Source organism: Sparus aurata, chromosome 6 (genome assembly GCF_900880675.1).
Source record: "Sparus aurata chromosome 6, fSpaAur1.1, whole genome shotgun sequence".
Classification (NCBI taxonomy): domain Eukaryota; kingdom Metazoa; phylum Chordata; class Actinopteri; order Spariformes; family Sparidae; genus Sparus; species Sparus aurata.
Window position 1 is genome coordinate 6,371,016 of NC_044192.1, and position 21,497 is coordinate 6,392,512.

The 21,497-nt window shown below is 43.3% G+C and overlaps 1 protein-coding gene across 5 annotated transcripts in view; it reads right to left on the reverse strand.

The window, feature by feature from the left end:
• The window catches only part of LOC115582983 (glutamate receptor-interacting protein 2-like), a 295,747-nt gene that overhangs the window by 170,226 nt on the left and 104,024 nt on the right, over positions 1–21,497 (reverse strand). For 3 of the 5 annotated variants that reach the window (XM_030419287.1, XM_030419286.1, XM_030419293.1), the window contains exon 1: positions 12,869–13,536. The exons of the other annotated variants lie outside the window; for them this stretch is intronic. In XM_030419287.1, the coding sequence (XP_030275147.1) occupies positions 12,869–13,025 (157 nt within the window). In that variant the 5' untranslated portion in view covers positions 13,026–13,536. Of the gene's footprint in view, positions 1–12,868; positions 13,537–21,497 lie in introns of those variants that run through there. 5 annotated transcript variants of the gene reach the window in all.

Here is a 21,497-nt window from a genome sequence, read left to right on the forward strand (position 1 = left end):
GAGACTTTGTGAACAAAAAGCCACTCAAACTCAAAAGTAGTTTTTTAAAGACAGAGCGCTGGCAACCTGCTTCCCCCGTGAGATTTGAAAATGTGTGACGGAAACACATCAGCCTGCAACTCCGGCTAAGCACCATGGACTCTCTGACGGATGCAATCGTGATGGATGCAATCTCTGCTGCAATCTCCTTCCTCTGGTGTTCAGAGGTAGACTCAATCCTCAGCCGCAATACCGAGCAGGTATTTCACCGGATGGTGCCTCAAAGTGCCCCTTAAGGACTTTCCTGCAGTGAGGCTGGCTGTATAGATGTCAGCTTTGTCTCTAAAACCTTGTCTTTTGGGGTTGTTTTACTGCAGTTGATTTAGATTCTGCAGTCACTCCTGAGAGCCATAACTCAGACACCATCCCCTAAATCAAAAGTAGAGCTTCTGGTGAGGCTTGGCAGAGGTATATATACAAAAAACTTTCTGTAGGGCTAATCTGCAGTGCGCTAAAGGGGTTGCTGCTCGGTCAAGAGCTCGGGTGGTGTTTGTGATGACTCATGCTGAGCTAACTAATATGACACAAGCCAAAGCGATCCACTGTAATAATCTCCGGACAGGTCAGGAAGCCAGAATGGAGCGTCTTCAGGGAGGATTTCACACTCAGAACAGCACATTTACATTCTGGACACTGTCCTGATGCTTTTATGAGGTTAAGACTGGAATGAGCTTCACTGTCTACATTCAGACGCAGCGAAAAATGAGAAGAAGTAGGCGGAGAGGTATTCGTGAGATCAATTACACTGAGTGGAGGAGATTGGACTATTTGAGTCAGCGGGGGGAGGCACGGCTTACTTAGATGAGTTCTCAACCCGTGACAGAAATGCGGGAAGCTCTGCGCCGCTGTTCTCTGACGTGAGGAGGGTGGAGAACTTTAACATTTTAAACTGCGAGGTTTGAAAAAGAAGCTTAGTTACAGCGAGCGCGATGCCAACAGTGGTCTCCTGTGTCAGGTTGCACTATGAACGAATGAAACATTGAACGTTAAGTCACCATAGCGAGGACAACGCAGTGATTCATCTAGTAAACATGAGGAAATTCCACCAAAGTAAGGAAATCTTTAACATTGGAATGTGTAACTTAAAATGTGACCCAGAAAGTTTAATTAGCAGCATATTAGCTTCAGACAGCTGGTATATTAGCTAGCTTAGTCAGCGCTAAAGTGGTCACAGACAGTAATTTATCATATCAAATGAGACTGGACAAAGTTATAAATAGAAAAATCAAAATAATAAAACAGAGAACCTGAAAATGGTGTTACATGGAGAATGTATTAAAGATTCCAGCCCAAACTTTGGTTTCCAACAATATCAGTTAAACTTCACGCAAAAGAATATTCAACTCACACTGACTGTCGTTGTCAGAATAAATATACTGTTAAATCTTCACACATCTACAGTAAAAGAGGGGAAAGAGTATAACGTATAAGCGCATTTTTATACTGTTATTTTATGCAGTGATTTCAAAGTGCCTCATTAATCATTCCCGACAACACTTTGCATTGCAAATGTGCGTCACGCACATCAAAAGGGGAAACCGAGACGACACAAAGCAGCGGCGGCGGCGACGGCGACAGATAAAGGACACGTGGAGCTGCAGTCACTGATAGCAGGTTACAGGTTCTGGTGCTGGAAGACGGGAGGTGGAAGGAATGAAACATCCACCCACACACACACGACACGATCGCCCAGAGAGAGAGAGATTGAGGGCAAAGTATATGCGGGAAAGAGAGAGAGAGAGCAAAGGAGCAAGATGGAAAGAGGACCGGGGGTGGAGAAATGAGAGAGCAGAAGAAAAGAAGGATTTAACACCTAAATTTAGCCGCTAAATGTGTCTCATGAGCGCACACACAGACAGATACAGCAGCCATAACATCTGATATTCAGGGTCGAATACCGGGAGGATTCTCCTGTTGTGAAGCCGCGGAGACGTTTATCATCATACAAGAAATAACGTATCACTCGAGTCGGTTTGTTTGAACTGTAGAAAAACTGATGTGGATGTTCCAGATTCCAGATCTAAAAGACACCCACAGCATGCCCAGAAGATCAAGAGACAAATAACAGAGACTGGATTAGCATAAGTGATGACCTTCTTATTTTGGAAACAGCTAAAGTTTTTTTTTTTTTTTTTTTTTTTAAATGCACATGACTCAACGTTGAGAGAGAATCGGCTGCAACGATCTCACATTTTCTTTTTTTTTATTGTGCTTTTTTAGTGCTTGGCTCACAGAATGTTGTCAGGCATTGTAACAAACAAGGCTTCATTTCTGTCTTTGCCTGAGAAAAGATATTAGTTTGATATTAGATTAGTTTCACCAGCAACAATAGGAGGTGGTACCAGCTGGTCATTATGTCCTTTTCTTTTTTCTGCCACCAACGAACTTGTGCATTTTGGAGTCTCAGTATGAACGTAGAGCTAACCGGCCAGTCACAGTGCCGATTTCAGAGGAGGAAAATCCCTCTAAAGTCTAAAGTCCCTCAGGACTGTTATTACCTGGGGACGTCTGGTAATTTGCATTAATTACTGGGGTCATTCTCTGATCTAATTCCCATGCCAATTTGCTGTGTCTGTAATTTGCAAAGTAAAATACTACACTGCAAATTACCAAACACAGAGGTGCTGCGACAAAATGAGTCCTGTACGAGTCACGTTTTTGTCATTTCAGGCTGTATTCTGTTTTATATTGTGAGACAACCAACCGTGAATAAAATACTGTATGATTATGGCTCAAAACATGCTAAACAGCAGTCGACCGCTGTGAGATCAGCTATATATTTATGTTTATAATGAGACACAGAGGACAGTAGGAGCAACACAATGTTGTCACAAAACATCTTTTAACTGATCCAAACCACCTGAAAATGTGTGTTTATGCCTGTAACACATGCAGAAAGAAGGCAACTCTAAACTACAGTATATCATTATGATATATTATGATGGTAACAAAGAGTCTGGACGTCACATTTGGGAGATAATGTCAGTGAATTTGAGTAATATACCTACTTCACTCATCCCGGGCGAAGGAGCCGGATGACAAACAGACGTGGGGGGTTTATTTCTGAATCAAATGAGTTCCTTGTTGATACTTGTCACATGAATAGGGCTCATTTACATGACAACAGTTTCGGAAATGTCATTACTCCAAATGTACACACATCGGAGTTTGGTAGCAGCAATTTTGGCACAACTAGAGCTCGAATTACACTCGTGTTTCAACATGTTTTTATATTTTCACCCCAAAATACCCAAAAATGTAACGATAAGGACATTCATCACCGTTCAGATAGGATTGTAGCAGCAAGTTAGCTTAGTTGGAAGTAGTTTTGGATATGTAGGATTATGTCAGGTTGGTTTGGTCCAATTAAGACTATGGGTTACCTTTCAAAGTACGGTTGCTACCAGTGGCGTGCACAGACTTTTTGAAGGGCAGGGGCGAAAAGGAGGGCCCTTTAATGCACGTTTTGGCTCCCAAGAGGGCAATTTAGCACGTGTTTTGGCTCCCAAGAGGGCACTTTAGCGCGTATTTTGGCTCCCAAGAGGGCACTTTAGCGCATATTTTGTCCCCCAAGAGGGCACTTTAGCGCATGTTTTGGCTCCCAAGAGGGCACTTTAGCGCGTGTTTTGGCTCCGAAGAGGGCAGTTTATCATGTTTTAACCAGCCAAGGGGGCAGTTTAGTGTGTTTTGCCAACCAAGAGGGCACTTTGACATGCTTTTTTGGCTCCCAAGAGGGCACTTTAGCGCACATTTTTCAACAATTGGGCCACAAGGGGGCGACTGCAAACTTTGAGTTGCCATATGTCTGAATTGTGCTCTAGAAATAAACCTGCCTTGTCTTAAATATTTGAACATGTAAAAAGCACATTTCTAAGATTGAAAAAACAAATCCAGAACATATTTAGCCATGATGATATTTAAACCATAATTTGACACACACTAGTAATCATATAGTTAGTGTCTTTCTATCTAACTATAGTATCTTTGTAGCCGCTGTCATCACACTGTAAGCGCTCGTGTAATGATGTAGAAATGTACAGAGAGAGATAACATGACAACACTGCTATCAGTCTCCTTACAGATGTAGCCAATGAGATAAGTAAGAAGATCTGATGAGCTTTGTTGATCCCCGAGGCAAATCTGGGTCACTCCAGCTGCAAAAAGGAAAAAAATAGCCCCTAAAAATAAAATATACTAAAATATGCGTAAAGATTAAAGATGCAGCCTCCCAACATCAGAGATGCTCGTCTCTTGTACAGTACATTCATCTGAAAGAGTACTGACAGGGATGTGTAACGCTGCACAATAAACATGAAATATTATGGATCATTATGAATTAATGTATTTGAAATGTACAAATTTAGAATTTAACATGATGACAGCTGTAGGCAGCCAGCCAGTCACGATACTTTGGTGCTTTTCAGGATCACCGGCTTAGAAAAACATCAAGCTCCTGTTTTTACAGTAACACTTGCATTTCATTTCATTGATCTCTTTTCATACATTACAAAAAACCCTCTGGCATCCAGCTGAGTGATGTACATTAATGCTTCACTGTGTTGATTTGATAAAGAACCAACACCTGATAAATGTACGGTTCACAGACTGAGCTGAGGATGTTCCTCCTGCACGTTTCCACCTGCTTTTGCACGCTCTCCTCTGACTTTGCCCTCTTTGTGTTCATGCGCGTTTGTTTATCATGTTTTATTTGCACATATTTAGTCATGCAGTAAAAGAGACGCTCATGCATTATGCAAAAAGTCCGCGTTTGGAGAGGGGGGAGTGCATTTCAGCGTCACTGTGCTGATTTTCGTCGAAAGGAGGACATATTAAAGGTTTTCACTCAGGTATCAGCCGTTCTTCCTACAGTGAAGGTGAAGTGTTTCTGAAAAGAAAAAAAAACCTCGAGCACCGAAAACTCAAACCTGCATCTAACTTTCAAATGTTTCCGACGCTTTCAACTCAAGTATGTTCTCTAACAATCCAACGGGAAACAGGCTGATGGTATTTCGCAGTGAGAATTTTGCTCGACTGAACTCTGATCCACAAACTTTAGCAGATCTGGAACCAGAACTCGACCTCATAACTCTTCAAGCCGGTTCCCTGGGACTGACATCGATGTCAGCTCAGTTCTTAAGCAGCCCTTGTTAATCAAACTGGTGTTTGCTCACATGGTTTGGAGAAGTCCTAGATTTCACCTCGTCTTTTAATAATTGATCGAATTTCTCAGAGTGCTGGAATGAAAATGAAGCTTTGAACTCGGAGGCAAGTTAAATATTAGACAAATTCTCTGACAAACACGAGATAATTTACTGACTCTGACTGTAAGGAGTCCTGTGAGTCTCTGGTTCATGCTTCTTTTCCTTCTATACACGAACACTAAACACCATGATAGATGTTCTCTCCTCGCTGCTCCTCACAATTATGAGAAATATAATATTTTCCAGTTCAGTGCACCTGCAGAGCAGCTGCCCCACGATCAGCTCACATCAGTCTCATGGTTTACCAGCAAGACCCAGATGTTGAGGCCTTCTCCATCACTCGGACTCCTCACAGTCAGAGAAAGTTAAAAATGTAAGCCAAGGTCACAGATCAGATTGAAAATTGTCAGGCACAGAACATCTTCTGGGCTGCTCTGTCGGCACAACGGTCAGTCACAGCGGGCGGCGGTTGATACGGATGGACCAGCGTCTGGTATAAAAGTAGTTCAGCTGGCTTCATTGTCAGTCAGTGCCGGAGCCGAGCGCCAACAGACGTGAGCACGCTGCCGTGTTTCGCAGGTTTCCATCACCTGTCTCTGCTTTCAGTCGGGGTTAGGTTTGTAATTTGGTCACGTTGAGAAGAGAGTTTACAGAGCTCACAGCCTGTCGTTCCCGTCCGCCTGCGTCGCTCTGTGTACGGTGATGCAGCTAAAATAAAACAACTACAGCGATTCGGCTGACGGAGTCAAGCCTCCTCTGATGTCTTTAATCAGTGACTTTTAAAGATTGCAGCCTGAAGAGGAGGAAAATAGACTGGAATCGTGACGCTGCATTTGCAGCGCAGTCACCAGGATATAATGTCAGCAGTTAATGTTTCTGCTAAATACAGATACGTGTCAGGGCTGACATTTGTACCAAATGTGGCATATCACATTCACTTTATACGCTCATTAGCAGATTTTCACATCAGGAGGTGGAGGAAGCGGTGGTGACATTATTACAGCTAACGAGGATGACGAACGGCCGACCGTAGTTCTCGTCACACCGCTGGATGTTTTTAAGGACACCTGTGGATATGCATGTGTGACTATGGCAACCAAAGCAGGTGTTATAAGTCAAACCGTGATTTGTTTTGACCCTGAGCAAGTGGTTTTTTGTGCATAAACTTAACCAGAGCATGAGCACAGCGTTGTGGCGGGAGAGAAACAGAAGCAAACGTGAAGCTGCAACATAAAGAGACTTATTTGTGTACCTAGCTTACATTTATTCCGGTGATCTGGTTGTGCATTTGAGCATTAGTAAAACAAAAAAAACGTGAGCTGTTACATCTGCGTACAGCTGTCGCGATTAAAGGACCTGTGAAATGTCTGGTGTGAAGACAGACGATGAGAGTGACACTTTGCGATGTCACAAATCCGGCCTTCGTGTCTTTCCTCACAGCGGCCACTGTATGGCCACATTTTTCAAAATAATGGCATAATGGTTAAAAGCACTATAGCCACCAAGCTAATGGCTATACTATACAGGTCACACAGTACAGACGGCTGCGTCGTGACATCTATATTTACCTGAGGGGCGGCGTGCTGTAGAGGCCATCAGCAGGATGTTATTTACCCATTTGGAGCGGGTTTTTCCAATGTCACATTTCATTACCTGCCCTGTTTGGTGCCTTCCCGTTGCTCTGATCTGTTTTTTTTTTTTTTTTTTCCCCCTGCTGAAATATTCAATTATCTCCCCTCTCTGATGCGCTTTTGATGCCCATGTCGCCATTCAGCCGGCCGTGGATGGGACTCAGCCTCTTCAGCCTTTTGTGAGCCGCTTTCAACAGGCTGATTTGAAAATTTTGTCTCCATCTGAGGTACTTTTTGATGTGCAGCCACTCATTTCTACAGTTAACAGGTCTTTACCCACTTCAGTTGGCGTAAACACGCCGTGGATCTAATTCTAACTCCCTGAGTAGCAGCGATAGCAAATCCATCCCCAAACTCACCTGCCAGATTCATTATTTTTAATAACGATAAGACGGTTAGACTAAAAAATGGACTCCCCTAATGACGGTTGTTTTCCTGCCAACGTGCCTGTTAGAGCAGGGAACCACGCAAGCCGCTGCCAAATATACATAGGCGTTTGTCTTTTGGTTAATAATAATTTCAGCTGTCACGCTAGTTGGCTGCTGCTGTTCATGAGAGATATTTATACCGGCATAGCCTTCAGAATTATGTTTCAAAAATGCTAATGTCTCTGCCAGATACAACAAAAAGTGAGAGAACACAAACAGACACAAACACATGGAAATTGGAAAAATGTATAAAATACTTAACCTTCCTTACAATACATCAACACGTCAACCACACTTCCTGTTCCTCCCGCACTTTAATGTTGGGGATTACAACAGTTTCGTATTGGTTGGGTATGGAATTTTATTTTGAAATCAGTTGTCACATCATGTTTGCTCCACCATGCAGACATAACTTTATTTCAAGTGCCACTAGATATAGTTTTTTGCTTTAAGTTATCATTATGATGTCATGTTTACAATAACGACACCATCTGCCTTTAGAATGGATTCCTATCATCCTCGCTTTCAACGTGCCATTATTTCTCTGCCGCCTGGCTCGAGATCTCAGAAAACAGGAGCTGACTAACGATCCAGTCAGGCTGGCACGATTTCCATCTGCTTTCACGTCTCCATTATAAACTAAATAAAATGAATAAACTCACACCTCCTGAGTTGTTGAAGGGAAATCATAAAGCGATCCGGTCGTCTTTGCGACAGTGGCGCCAACGCTAATACCACTTGGGAAAAGCTAGGGGAAGAAATGTTGTGTGTTTGGGTTTGAGCATAAAACCAACTTGTCACACTGGACGCTCTCTGCTCACATCTGCTAGGTGAACAAGCCATTTTGCACGATTGGCTGTGCACTAGAGATCAGACTGGAGGTGTAACAATCAGGTGAGTTTGCTACAATAGCCTAGCTTCCTGTATTTGAACTTTTTAAGCAGAAAACACCACAACCGCGCAGTCCTAGTTCAGACAATCTAATGGAAAACAATGCAATCAAACTGATCCTGGTGCTGACACACGTATCGTCTTATTCAAGTTACAGCACAAAAAAAGTGGTCACCTCCTACTGTCATTCAGCCAGAGCACGGTTGGGAACTTGTCATTTAGCCGAGACAAAATCGAATTTTAATCCATAAGAAGCTTCCATATTTTACCGTTTGCTCTGTTTTGATATGCTGCAGGTTAAATGAAAAGGTCACAGTTAAAAGCCTCCCCGGAGCACCCCGAACACGCCTGAAATGCGCCGCGGGGTTTTTATGTTTATCTACGGCTCCTCTCAAGGTGAAAGTTTGACTGTCGGAGCAGAATTTTAGCTGCCAGCTGATGGTAATTTCCCCACCTCTATCGCACACCTCGTTTGCATTATCTGACGGCTGCCGCGGCGTTTCAGCCGGAGTTTTTACTGGCGGAACTGATAATTTGCGTGTGTGAGGCGCAATTAAGATGCAGATTTGAGATGAAAATTGGCTCTCAGGGAAATACTGCAGAGGCTCAGCAGCTCTGGGGTATATTTAGGTACCAGAACACACACACATGCACAAACCCAGTGTGGAAGGGAACAATGTGAGAGGCTTATACAGCACATTCACAGCCTCTCAAAGACACACACCAGTGCCTTCTTCATTTTCATAATTGGTTGCACTTTTTACACACATCTATGTTAACTGGACCAACAAAACATGGCAAACTGTGTTTCACTTCATCTGTTTTTGATGAACAGAATCACGCAAACTAGTATAGAAATATATGTTTCTGCAAACCGTGGATATGTTGAAACTTTTAATTTCTTTCTTCAATCTGTGCTCATGGTCTGGTTAGGTTCAGGCATTTGGTTAGGGTTAGGAAAAAAATTATGCTTTGGCTTAAAATACCTACTTTAGTTGATGCGGACACGGTAGGAGATGACCCGACTCCTCGTCAAAAATCTCTGTGTTTTGTTGCCACAAACCGGACTGGAAATTGTCCCTGAACTCTCCATTTAAAATATCGAATGGTGCCATGTTTAAAAATGTTGAAAATGTTGAAACCTCTACCTCCAACTTCTTTTGATGTTTGTTTCTTAATGTTTTCACTTGTTTTTATGCTTTTTTTAATGTCTTTTAAATGAAATTTTTATGTCTTTTAATGTAGTTTGTATGCGCCTGTAAAGCACTTTGAGTTGCCTTGTGTCTGAATTGTGCTTTACAAATAAACTTGCCTTGCCTCCTGTTGGGTCACGAATCAGCAGTATCGTTAACTACCAACATTTAATCCAGGCTGCTTTTAAATTAACTCACAAAGATTTCTTTACAAACATACAAGAATAGTTTGCATCACATTTAAAGCGTCGGGCTGAGATCTACTGAACATCACGCTTCTGCACGTGTGCAAATTGCCGTCTGTGCATGTGTCAACCTACAGACTGACTTATTGTGCTCATCCTCCCCTCTGATTGCATGTGCAGCCTGCCTGCTCCTACCTGTGCCTGCTTTCAAGAAATCCACCTGAGGTGACTTTGAATACTTTGCCGCAGGGCACATCACTATGCTCGTTCAAATTTAGCTCAGAGTGGTAGTTTTATTTCCGAGGGAAAATCATGCTCCGAGACAGATGAATGGTCCAGACCGCTCTAAAAGGTAAAGGTTCTTATTTTCCGGCGAATCCACAACTTTCCTCTATTTCATTCTAACTAGTAATGCTCCATTTTATTCTCCGCCTAACACAATTTGAACGCTTACACACCGACGTGCACATACACACACACACACACATCCATTGTTCCAAGAGCTCTTCTGCTCTCGGTGTTCTGTAGCGAGTCTATCACCATCTGTCAGTTACTGCACTGAGTTGGGGAGGAACAGTGCCATAAGACCTGCAGTTAACAAGGGAGATTAAATGGGCTGTCAAAGGTGCGTGTCTTTGATTAACTGGACTTGGAAAGGGATCGGCACAGGCTGTGAACCAACTTCAGTGTATTAAAAGTTCATGTGTTAATGCTGTCGAAGTGGAGAAGCATCTAAGTGAATAACCTGTGTTTAATGGCGAGGAAAACCATCTTCTATACAAACAGATGTATTCATGTGGATGCTGAACGTGTATGCAACATGATTTTGCTGTCAGAAATATCAAGCAATCATATTTAGGCGGGCTTTTGTTGCACACAGGTCCTTTCATGGAACAGATTGGCAACCATCTGAACACAATTTAAGTTTTAATTAACTTTGTTTCGCTGTATCTCCATGTATATAAAGATAATGGTTCATAGAGATGAACTGAAATGTCGTCTGGACCTAAAACGCCACGCCTCAGGTCGCTAATTGGACCGTAAGCAATGACCGATGCACTGAAGAGGAAGACTTGGCATTAAAGTCTGTTACTCGGATATCTGCCGGCTACATCAGAAGCCCCGAAACAAGAAGAAAAACCAGAAGATGCGTTGTCGTTGCCAACATATCAGAGAGAAGACGATTGGTTGGATTGTTGACAACCAGCATTAAGATGAGCGACAGGAGTCCGCTGGTCGAAACCCTTCTCGCGCTCACAGCAGGAATACTAAACATTTCTGATCTGTTGTTGTGAGGATGCACCGGATAAAAGCACCCAGCAAATAGGAGGTGTCATGGAGGAGGAACGAAAATCATCTGTTGTGTCGGAACAGAGGGGGAATGTTGGAGGGGTTTTCGCCTTGATATGCTGGCGTTCCCTCTTGTTTACAAAGTGACCTTTCCCCGCCTGCAGTGTAATGTCTGGCTCTCTGATGGCTGCCCGATGCTGTTTGAAGTCTGGCTGCCGCTGTTTCTGCTGAGTGATTAGAAAGATTGTTTGATGAAAGGATATACAGGAGGGGGGAGAGGAAAATAGGCAGGCGCAGGGTTTACTGTACAGCCCCATCCTCCATACATCCTCTCCAACGCTCGCCCCCCCCTCCCCCTCGCTTTCCTCGCCAAGCTGTTTGTGCACCATCAAAGCAGGTTAGAAAAAAAAATAAATAAAAAATTCGAAGCTCTCCGCGAAACACTTTCCAAAGTCTTTGAAGAACATGAGGTATCCCCCCACAAACTGTAGCATCACCGCTAACCAGCGCAGAGCTAATTAAATGGTAGCGCTAACTAATCAAGCAGGCCGAACGGGGGAACGCAGCGAACGCCGGGCAGGCGGACAACAAAAACAGCGTAACAGGGAAAAAAAAAAACATCAAACTTTCTGTCGCTGCAGGAAAGAAAATCTCAGCAGTGCCACTTTCCTCCAGTCTCCTATGTATTACATTAACATACAAGACTTCTGAGAAAGAAACTTCGGGCCAACTCGTGCTGTAACTAATGCTCAGTCATGGTGCGGTTGTCAAGACGGCAGCATTTGTTTGCTTTCCAAAAATGTCCAGTCGGTGATGATAGATATCCTAACCATGACCAACTCTTCATCAGAAAATCTCATCACACAAAGAAGGAGTGAAGTCAAAACCAATGGAGCAAAGTCCAATTAATCAGGAACACAAAGGTTGGGAAAAAAAACAAAGAAAATGCTGTTTTAGCCATTTTAGTAAAACCATTTATTTGGAGCTACATTTGAGCTCATGTAGGTCAAAACTGTCTGCAACCCTGATTCTGAAAGGTTGAGACAGAATATATTGTTATATATATATATTGTTGTGATTTACTTCATTGATTTTTATATATATATACACTTATTCTGAATTTGATGCCAGCAACACGTTTCAAACTAAGTCGGGGGAGGTGCAACAAAAGACTGGGAAAGTTCAGGAAAGTTGCAAAAACACCTGTTTGGATCCTTCACAGGTAAACAGGTGCATTGGTAACAGGTGATGGTATCATGATAGGGGGCGTCCTCAAAAGGCTCAGTCGCTTAAAGGACATAAATACATGAGATCAGGAACACTTTATAAAACCATTTCAATAGTCCAACTAAGACTGACACAACAGCAACAAGGACAAAAGGCAAAATCTGTCTCAATAATGAGCCTTTAAATAAACACAGACTGCATCTGTTCTTCCTTTGTGTGTCTGTTTCTTAATATAAAAGTGTGATCGTCATTTTGTTTGATTCAGAAAGAAACTGCCATGTAGTTTGTTGCAGTATATTTCAAAGTAATCTGACCCTGATTAAGAATGTCAGACAGCTAATGGCTTCGCTGCTGTAAGTGTTGGTTACTTAAACCTGAACACTGAAGCTTCATTAATAACATTAATGAGATCTGCTGAGGAGAAAATGCAACGATGAGTCATTTGATCATCAGGTAAAAACCAACACGACAGAAATATTAAGTACATGCTGGAAATATATACTTGAAAGTGCCCGCGTTGTTTTATTTGTTTATGTGCGCCAAGAAAGCACACACACACACACACACACACACACACACACTGCTGTCTGCAAAGCAAACTAAACAATGCTGCGGTCCCGTCCAATCAGAGCATCCCAAAGGACAAAAGCAGATGAGAATAAAGACTTAAAACAAGAAACAGATCTGCACTCAAACCATGTTGTTTTTATCTTATGAGACATTAAGGCGATGATGTCAGAAACACACTCACACACACACACACGTGGCGGGGCGACCTCTCACCGCTGATGCAGAGGCTGAAGCGGCAGAGTTCGTCACACAGGGTGTCCGGGCTCTCCAGCTCCCCTGGTCCTCCCCCTCTTCCTCCCCCTCCTTCTCTCCTCTTCTTCCTCGGCGACATCCTCTTCACCATCTTCATCACTCGCTCCACTTTGTCCATCCTGGATGATTGACAGCTGACTATCAGCTCCCAATTTTGGCAGACCTTCTTATCTCCCCCTTTCTTCTGTATCACTCCTTCGTCCCTTCTTCGTCTCACTCTTCTGTCCGATGTCTTTCTTCTTTGTCCTTTTTGGGGGAATTCTGACAACTTTCACGACTCTGCGTTCACTTGCTTCCCCTCTCCCTCTCTTCTCCCTCGGCTCTCTCTGGTTTTCCCAAAATCCGTCCTCTTCCTCCTCTCGTCTTCTTTTCCTCACCTTCAGTGCTTTCCTCCCTTGTTTTTTTTTTCCCAAAACGCAGCGTATGATTGCACAGGTCTAGACCCACGGACGCCTCAGCCTCATTCTCTGCCTGTTCCTCTGTCTTCTGCTTCCTCTCCCTCTCTTTACCTCCCTCCTCCTCAGCTCACAGACAATCCGATGAACGAAAGCGACGAGAGAAGTGAGACACTGAGGGAAAAGGGAGGAGAGGGAGAATGGGAGAGGCAGCACATGTACTCCCCCCTCGTCTCTCTTCCTCTCTCTCTCTCTCTCTCTTTCCATGTACCCCCACCACCCCCTCCCTCCACCACCTCCCACATCAAACCTTCAAAACTCTGTTCCGGTACATCCAGAGGAAGAGCAGAGGGAAAAAAATAAAACAACATTTTTTAAGAAAGACTCAGCGTGGTGCTGTTTTTTTTTTTGTATGTGTCTCTGCAGTTCTATGCTTCATTATCTCTCTTTCTCTCTCGTACGCAGACACACTTTTTCATTGTGTCATGCACACACAAACACGCACACACGCACAGATTGTCTCTTCCCACAACAGCGACCGAGGCTGACTCCTTCAATCAGTCGTGTACCCCTCGCTCCTTCATTTCCTCCCTCTTTCCCTCTTCCCTACATTCCTCCTTTAGTTTATCCCAACAGTGCCGTGCTCGTCTCTCTAGTCCTCCCTCCATCTCTCCATCCCTCCCACTCCACCTGTCCCCTTAACCCCCCGACACAATCCATCCTCCCCTTCACTCTTCACCCCTCCGTCGCCTTCCTCTCCGGTTCAACGCCCTCCCTCTTCTCTCTCTTTTCTCCCTTCTATCCCTTCTCTCATCTGAACTTTAATCTCTGTTTCGTGTTTCTCCATAATAAACTCATCACCTCCTCTCTGGAGAGGAGGTCACACACACACACACACACACACACACACACACACGGCATGCACTCAGACTGTTAAAGCAGGTGGTTGGTATGACACACACTGTGGACACTTCTCTTTAGCCCCCTCACACACACACACACACACACAAAATGACACATAGTCATACCATCTATTATACACACTCAGGTTTTTGCAGTTGCTCTCACACACACACACACACACACACACACTGCAGAGCTGACAGTGTGAACTTCAGGAAGCTATAATGAAAACTCACTCGGGGGTTTAGGACATGCTTCTTTAATCACTGACCCGAGAACGATCCAATACAGGCGGCGCGATCCCGCAGTGGAGTTTTCATCCTTTTTAAAAGTGTGACACCTGACAAAATTGATTGCTGGCAGGAAATTAAAAGTCCCCCCCATGAAGATTATTACGGGTTCTGAGTATCATGAGCCCGGGGTTGCACTTGAGGAGGATGTTATCATCTGTGGGCGTTCAGCGTTAATTAAAGGACATCAAGATGAAAGAACTACACTTTTATGTAGATTTAATTTTCATTATCTCCCGCCCCAGATATCCTTTGGTGAACCCTTAGATTCATGTCAAGACCGGACTCACATGTCAGGAACCTCTGTTAGATGGTCAGGTGGATAGAGCAGGCTGCTGCTGACCATTCAGTCTCGGAAGCAAAGGTAAAACTTCGATTTGATTATTGGTGCCACGATTCTTCGATTATTGTTCCGTTCCGTTTTCTTTTTCCGCTTATCCGTGAGGGTCGCGGGATGTTGCCGCTTTTTCCCCCCTAAGGGGTTGCGGGGCTTACTGGGGCCAAATCCAGTTTCATCTATGGGCGTAGGCCAGGGTTCACCCTGGATGAGTCGCCAGTTCATCTCAGGACCCTTACTGATGGCAGTGGCTGCCTTCACACAAGGTGCCAACTGCACATCAGGAGCAACTTTGGGGTTCAGTATCTTGCTCAAGGATACTTCGACATGTAGCTCAGTCCCGCCCTGGGGAGCCGGGATTCGAACCAGTGATCTTCTGATCACCAGTCAACCAGCTCTACCCACTGAGCTACAGCCGCCCTTCGATTATTGTGATTTTTAATGTTTTTTTTCCATACAAGATTGATTTTGTCTTTATCTGTGGCTACATTTGTAAATAAATAGCCTATCAATTAACTCAGTTCCTCTAAAACTACACTCATTAAGTAAATAACAAGGTTATTTGAACATTTGACTTGTATTTTTCAAAGACACAAAATATTTTATTTTATGACTTTTTAATTTTGCATTTTTCCATTTTGCACTTTGACCTACTTAACTTTGACCAGAGAAAGCTCCACTTGCACGAGAGCCCCCTCTATTGGCGGAAAACACTGAAAACAGCAAATCGTGTAGGTCTTGTCAGTCGTCTTGTTTGCTCTCTCGTAAAATCCAAAGTGCTTCCACACGGTTGCAGTGAACCCCGGTGGCGAGAGCATCGGCCGCTCTTTGGGGGCTGCTAAAGCTGTCGCCATTTTGCAAAGAAACTGGCGTTACTGCTCCATTTGTTGTGGTCCCACTCACTAAACAGTCCGGGCGGCACGCACGCTAAGGTTCCGGTTCTGTGTTTTTTGTTCCGGTCTTGTGGCAAAGCATCAAGGTTAATTAATCGATGCCAATCGTCACGTGACGCATCAGGATGCATCGCCACATCGATGAATTGCATCCACCTCTAGGTAAAACTGGAGTTGTTTTAGAGTCCCAAAACCTCACAGGAAGAAGGTTTGTGTGGAAGTTCAGGCACAGTCTTTCTACATAGTGATTTTGGACCCTACCAGCAGTGGAGGTCTGTTTCCTTTTAACCATGCAGAAGTCAATATCTCTCTATTATATATAGATGACGGAGATGAAAAAGATTTAGTAATCAGACAACTCGGTTCTCCTGCAGAAGTAGTCGCGAGCCTCAGAGTTAAATCCCGTATGACGCGAACATGGATTGGCCTTGGAAGAACCTTGAGTAAGATAAGTGTTTATAGAAAAAGGGCGGATGAATCTGTTTCATCCTTCAGTTATTTTGCTTTCACAGTATCATGTCGGCAGTTGATGTCTCTACAAGACACCCTGAAAAAAAAAAACCTCTCGACAATAACTTGAGTGAAACTGAACTCGAAGTTTGAAAAGGAGGTCAGCTGCAGACTGTCAGACATCCTGAGCGGTAAAGCGACTGTCCTCAGCTCACAGTGTAACAACTTTCAAAGTATTATAGAGTCTGCAGGAAGTCAGAGAGACAGAAATAGACTCAATTCAGCATTTGGCTTTGTCAGCGGATTCCGAGACCTAAAACCAGTTGTTTCTTTCTGACTACTGCAGTGCATTAAGAGGAAATTAAACTCTTCCACAGCAGAGGCATCCTGGGACAGGATTTCATGTACTGCACTTAAATCGTCTGCGTGATTTTGCTTTGTGGGCTATATTTTGTATAATTCCTTCCTAACACAACTTGTGAGGATTGATAGCTTCTACTTTAATATACTGTACCTTCTACATTATGTATGTGATGTGATGTGATGACTAAATAGTTTCCCCACTAAACAACTCCGCGAGAACAGTGTCAGGCTACCTTCCAAACAGCAGAACACGTGAAGCCATGCAAGACGGCCTGAGACCGGCCACTTGGACGGCCGATGCAATGGTAGGTTTGGCGTCGCAATGGCGTTATTACAAACCAGAAGGCTGCCAAGTGGGCGAGTCTGATGAGAGATTACGTGACAACCAATGCCAGCTATTCTTTGAACAGGAATGTGGACCATCTCCGCCCAATTTAGTGGCGACAAAACTGCAGACTTGGGGACGTTTCTTCCTGTATTCTTGCGACCAAAACAGGAAGGCAGTTTTAAGCCATGCCATGATGTTTTCCCGAGCCTAACCAAGGGGTTTTTGTGCCTATAAGCACTTTGTGACGAGAGACACAGAAAATTCAACCGAAACAGACTAACATTTATTCTAGCGATTGGGCTGTGACTGCAGTTCACTGTCCTTAGCGATTTCAGTGGGTAAATTCTCACCTACGATGGCTGAAGATGGATGAATCCCAGTTTTCTCTGTATCAACATGTTAATGCACAGCCCCATGTCGCGAGGATCTCTACATAATCAGTGGAAGCTAAAAACAGCTCAGTCCTTGCTGGTGAAGCTTCTCAGTCATCCAGGTCGTGGTGAAGTGCTGTATCGTAGGCAACTGGACTTGAACCTCTGTGCATATTTTGTGCATATTCACACACCCACACGGAGGTTAAAAGACTGAAATCCCCCTCCAGTTAATTAGATATGAAGAAGCCTCTTGGATGAGAGGTCCTCAAGGAACTCAAACAAGTCCAGTTGCCTACGATACAGCACTTGGAGAAACCCAGAACATGCTCATCACCAGTTGACCATGTTGGGATGCTCTGGACCGGCGTGTTCAACAGGTTGTTCCAATTCCTGCCAACCAACGTTCAACAGGCCACAATCAAGAGCCTGGTCGACTCTAAGCCTGATGCAGGTGATGGTAACTAATCCATATCTGTAACACTTGTCATGTAAAATCCAGGATGTCTCTTTTCAAGAGTGTGCACTAATCATACCGTTTAATCAGCATATTGATTTGCCACATCTGTCAGCCGGATGGATCATCTTGGCAAAGGAGAAGAGCTCACTCACTTGGTTTTAAAGAAATCCATGAACAGAGTCCTAGACCTTTCATTTCAAGTCATTAGAGGTGGTAAGCGAAAAGATGAGCGTTTATATTTCTGTTTGGTGTATTTAAAGATTTTTTTCTTTTCTCATCAATTTATTTCAGTGGATCCTCATGAGAAGAGAAAACACAAAGGCAGTCGCCCACCCACTGCTCTCAGACACACAGACACACACCGGCTCCACAAACTTGGCACGCTTTCATTAATTCACTTAGAGGGTGTTTAAAGGGATGAATTTTCTGATGCCAGGAGGGTGTTCAAAGTTTCATAACAAGATATATACAGAGTGTGTGTGTGTGTGTGTAAGTGTGCGTTACGTGTGTGTATGAGTGTGCTTCACTGGTACTCCACATGAACTGGTTATGAAACAGTCTCACCGAATGGGGGTGTGAGTTAATCACAGCAGTTCAGATTTCACATTACTTAAACTCTGTGCGCGCGTTCACGTGCACGGACACGCGCGCAACCTGAGCAGCCCACTGATATCTGAATAAAGCTACACATTAAAAAGCCATTTACATGCTTCAGTATTATCCTCTTAAAGGGTGCCGCGTGTGAGTTGAATGAAAAGGTCCCCGTCTCTCGTGAAATACTGCTGCAAGTCAAGTTAGAAATAAGACACATGCAACATCGAATTAGACCTTCAAAACTACTTGGTTAGGTTCACGGGAACATCAACATTGGGCTATAGGTTGCGGTGGCAGCAGGCTAATCTGGGTATCCCAGACATCCCTCTGCCTTGCAACACTTCCCAGCTTCTCTTAGGGGATCCCGAGGCGTTCCCAGGCCAGCTGAGATAAATTATCTCTCTGGTGAGTACTCATCTGCAATGGGGTCTCCTCCCAGTTGGTCGCCAAGGGAGGCGCCAAGGAGGCATCCCGATCAGATGCCTGAACCACCTCAGCTGGCTCCTTTTCCATGTGAAGGAGCAGCGGTTCTACTCTGAGCTAACCCGAGATGCACAGCTCAGCACACTACATCTAAGGCTGAGCCCGACCACCCTACGATGGAAACTCACTTGGGCCACTTGCATCCACAACCTGATTCTTTCAGTCACTACCCAACGCTCAATACCACAGGGGAGCGTTGGAACGTAAATCAACCTGTAAAATTGAAAGCTTAGCCTTCCAGCTCGAGAGTTCAGAGCTCACAGGAACTCAGTCCACCATTTTTTTCTGGCAAAGAAATGCACCTGATGCACTTTATCATTCTTTATACTGCAACACTAGAGGGTGCCTTGAGAAATGGCCCTAGAGGAGTTACTTTCGCACATAGTTTGAAGTGTTGGACCGCTGGCCAAGCTCTTGTATTTGATGAGCCTGGATTGAGAACAGGCTGACTGTTGCCTGTAAATTTTCCCAGTGATTTTTTGGCAAATGAACCCAAAGTTTAGCAGACTGAAAATCACTCACTGGACTGCGTTCCATCCACCATGAATCAAAATGGAACTGCTCAGGGAAAATCAAATTATGTTGATTGAGCACCTCTTGCAGGACGACACTGAACCATATTTACCTTCTGAGTTGTCACAAAGAGCTCAAGAAAAAAGAAAATGTTTATAAGCACTGATAGTCAAGACTAAAACTCAACGTAAATATATATTAGAGGTGAGGTGAGATCACAGTTACTGTGTGGTTGCTTTATTTGGCCTGTTTACATAGATGCTACAAAGATTGTTGCATCTAATTATATTCAACTGACAGCATGAACTAGTTTGCTTAAATGAGCAAAATGTACCTAAAAAAAGAAATGAATGAAACTCAAAAGACTGTGTGATCTATCAGAATTTGTGACATGAAATAAGAACAGATCAGAAGCAGGATGTTGCTCTTCTAATCTCACTGTTCTCATCTCTAGTGACAAAAAGTTCTAAGATTAAAAAAAACATTGACATGTTTTCTGAACATTAATATTTTAGCGGTCCAAATTATCAACAGTACACATTCTGATGAGTCGTTGGAGCGGAGGAGTCATGGATTGTAAAAACCCAAATGAGTCAGTTTCTATAAAACATTCATGTTTATGGGACACAAATCTGTCATTAATGCTGGTTTTCTCCACCATTTCCCCCTCCTAATTATGCAATTAGAGCATTAATGTTAATCCCAATTCATGCCTCCCACACACACACACACACACAGACACAGACACACACACAGATCAGATGCAGGGATTTATAAAAGTCAGGAACACAGTGTTCGGGACAGACGCGCACATTCAAAAAGTGAAGCACGGGAAATGTCAGATAAGAAAAAGAAAAATATCAAAAACTAAACTAAACTCAAAAGATGACATTTGAAAGCTGCAATCTTTAAACAGACTTCTGACTCAGACTTTAAAAAAAGAAACCCAGGTCCAATATTTAGCATAATAAAAAAGCTTCTCTCTTTCTAACAAAGATGATGTCTGTATATTTGTTTGGGTCGTCTGAGGTTCTGGGCGTCTGCAAACTCCCGAATGATGAAAAGAAGAAGAAGAAGAAGAAGAAGAAGAAGAGAGCAGCTTCACATGCTTACTGATTTATGTGGATTTCAGCTGATGTCAATGGGACACCTTGTGATTAGCTTTGAGTCTCGACATCTCATATTTCAGATTGAATATTCACTTTGCGTTTGGTTCGAAGTGTGACACCTAGGGAACCGGTCGCATCAAAAACAGCCTTGTGTCATGTTGGCAACTCACAAGAAAAAAACAGGCCCATGACCCATTTTGTGGTTTGACTTTGCTCTAAATTCACTCAAACTTTTCCATTCCTCGCTTTGGAAGGTGGACTGACTGACTGACTGACTGACTGGCTGTCTGACGATGTTTGCAAATCAGAAGCAACAGAAGCAAATGTGGTCAGGATGAAGAGAATGAGATATAATCACTTGATAAATCTACTGAGAACTAGATTTTGCTAATCCTTATAACATTTTATAGGAATAATAAAACATTCAAGTCATTCATCAGATAGTAAAAAAGGGATTTAAAATAACAGAGGAGAGAATATCTACTTCTTTTTTTTTTAAGGTTGAGCAAAGCTCACTTTAACTCAAGAGCTAATACGAAGACAATACGAAGTTCTCATTGGGTTTTCATTTGGTGTAAAGGTCATCACAGGTCCAAATATTGGTGATCTAACCTAAAAACTTGGACCAAACAAGATCAGCCTATTATTTTAAAGGTTGCATCTAGCATGATTCAGACAACTTCAACTAACTGCCCTTTTGAACTATGATATCTGACATTGCCAGAGCTGCTAACGTTGGCATTGCTAATTTGCCATGCTCTATGACACAAGTTTGTCTACTGCTCTCTCGAGATCTGTCTGATCACAAGTGGGTCTTCCTTCGATCCACTTGGCTGTTGTGCGTAATGTTAACCAGGAATCACGTACGAAATCTGTATGGTTACCGGGTACAGGTATCAGGTCTTTGTTGGGTTAAATTTATGGACAAAGAAGACGTTAAAGGTGCTATTTGTACGAATAGTTGATGCTCTGGGTCCCATCCCTCATACGTTGGGTTAAAGTAACATCCAGTCTCATAACTTATACCGTAACTAAAGTCCCCTAAAGTAAGTCAAGTCATTAACACACATTAACTTAAGTATGTCAACCCTGTACTCTTGG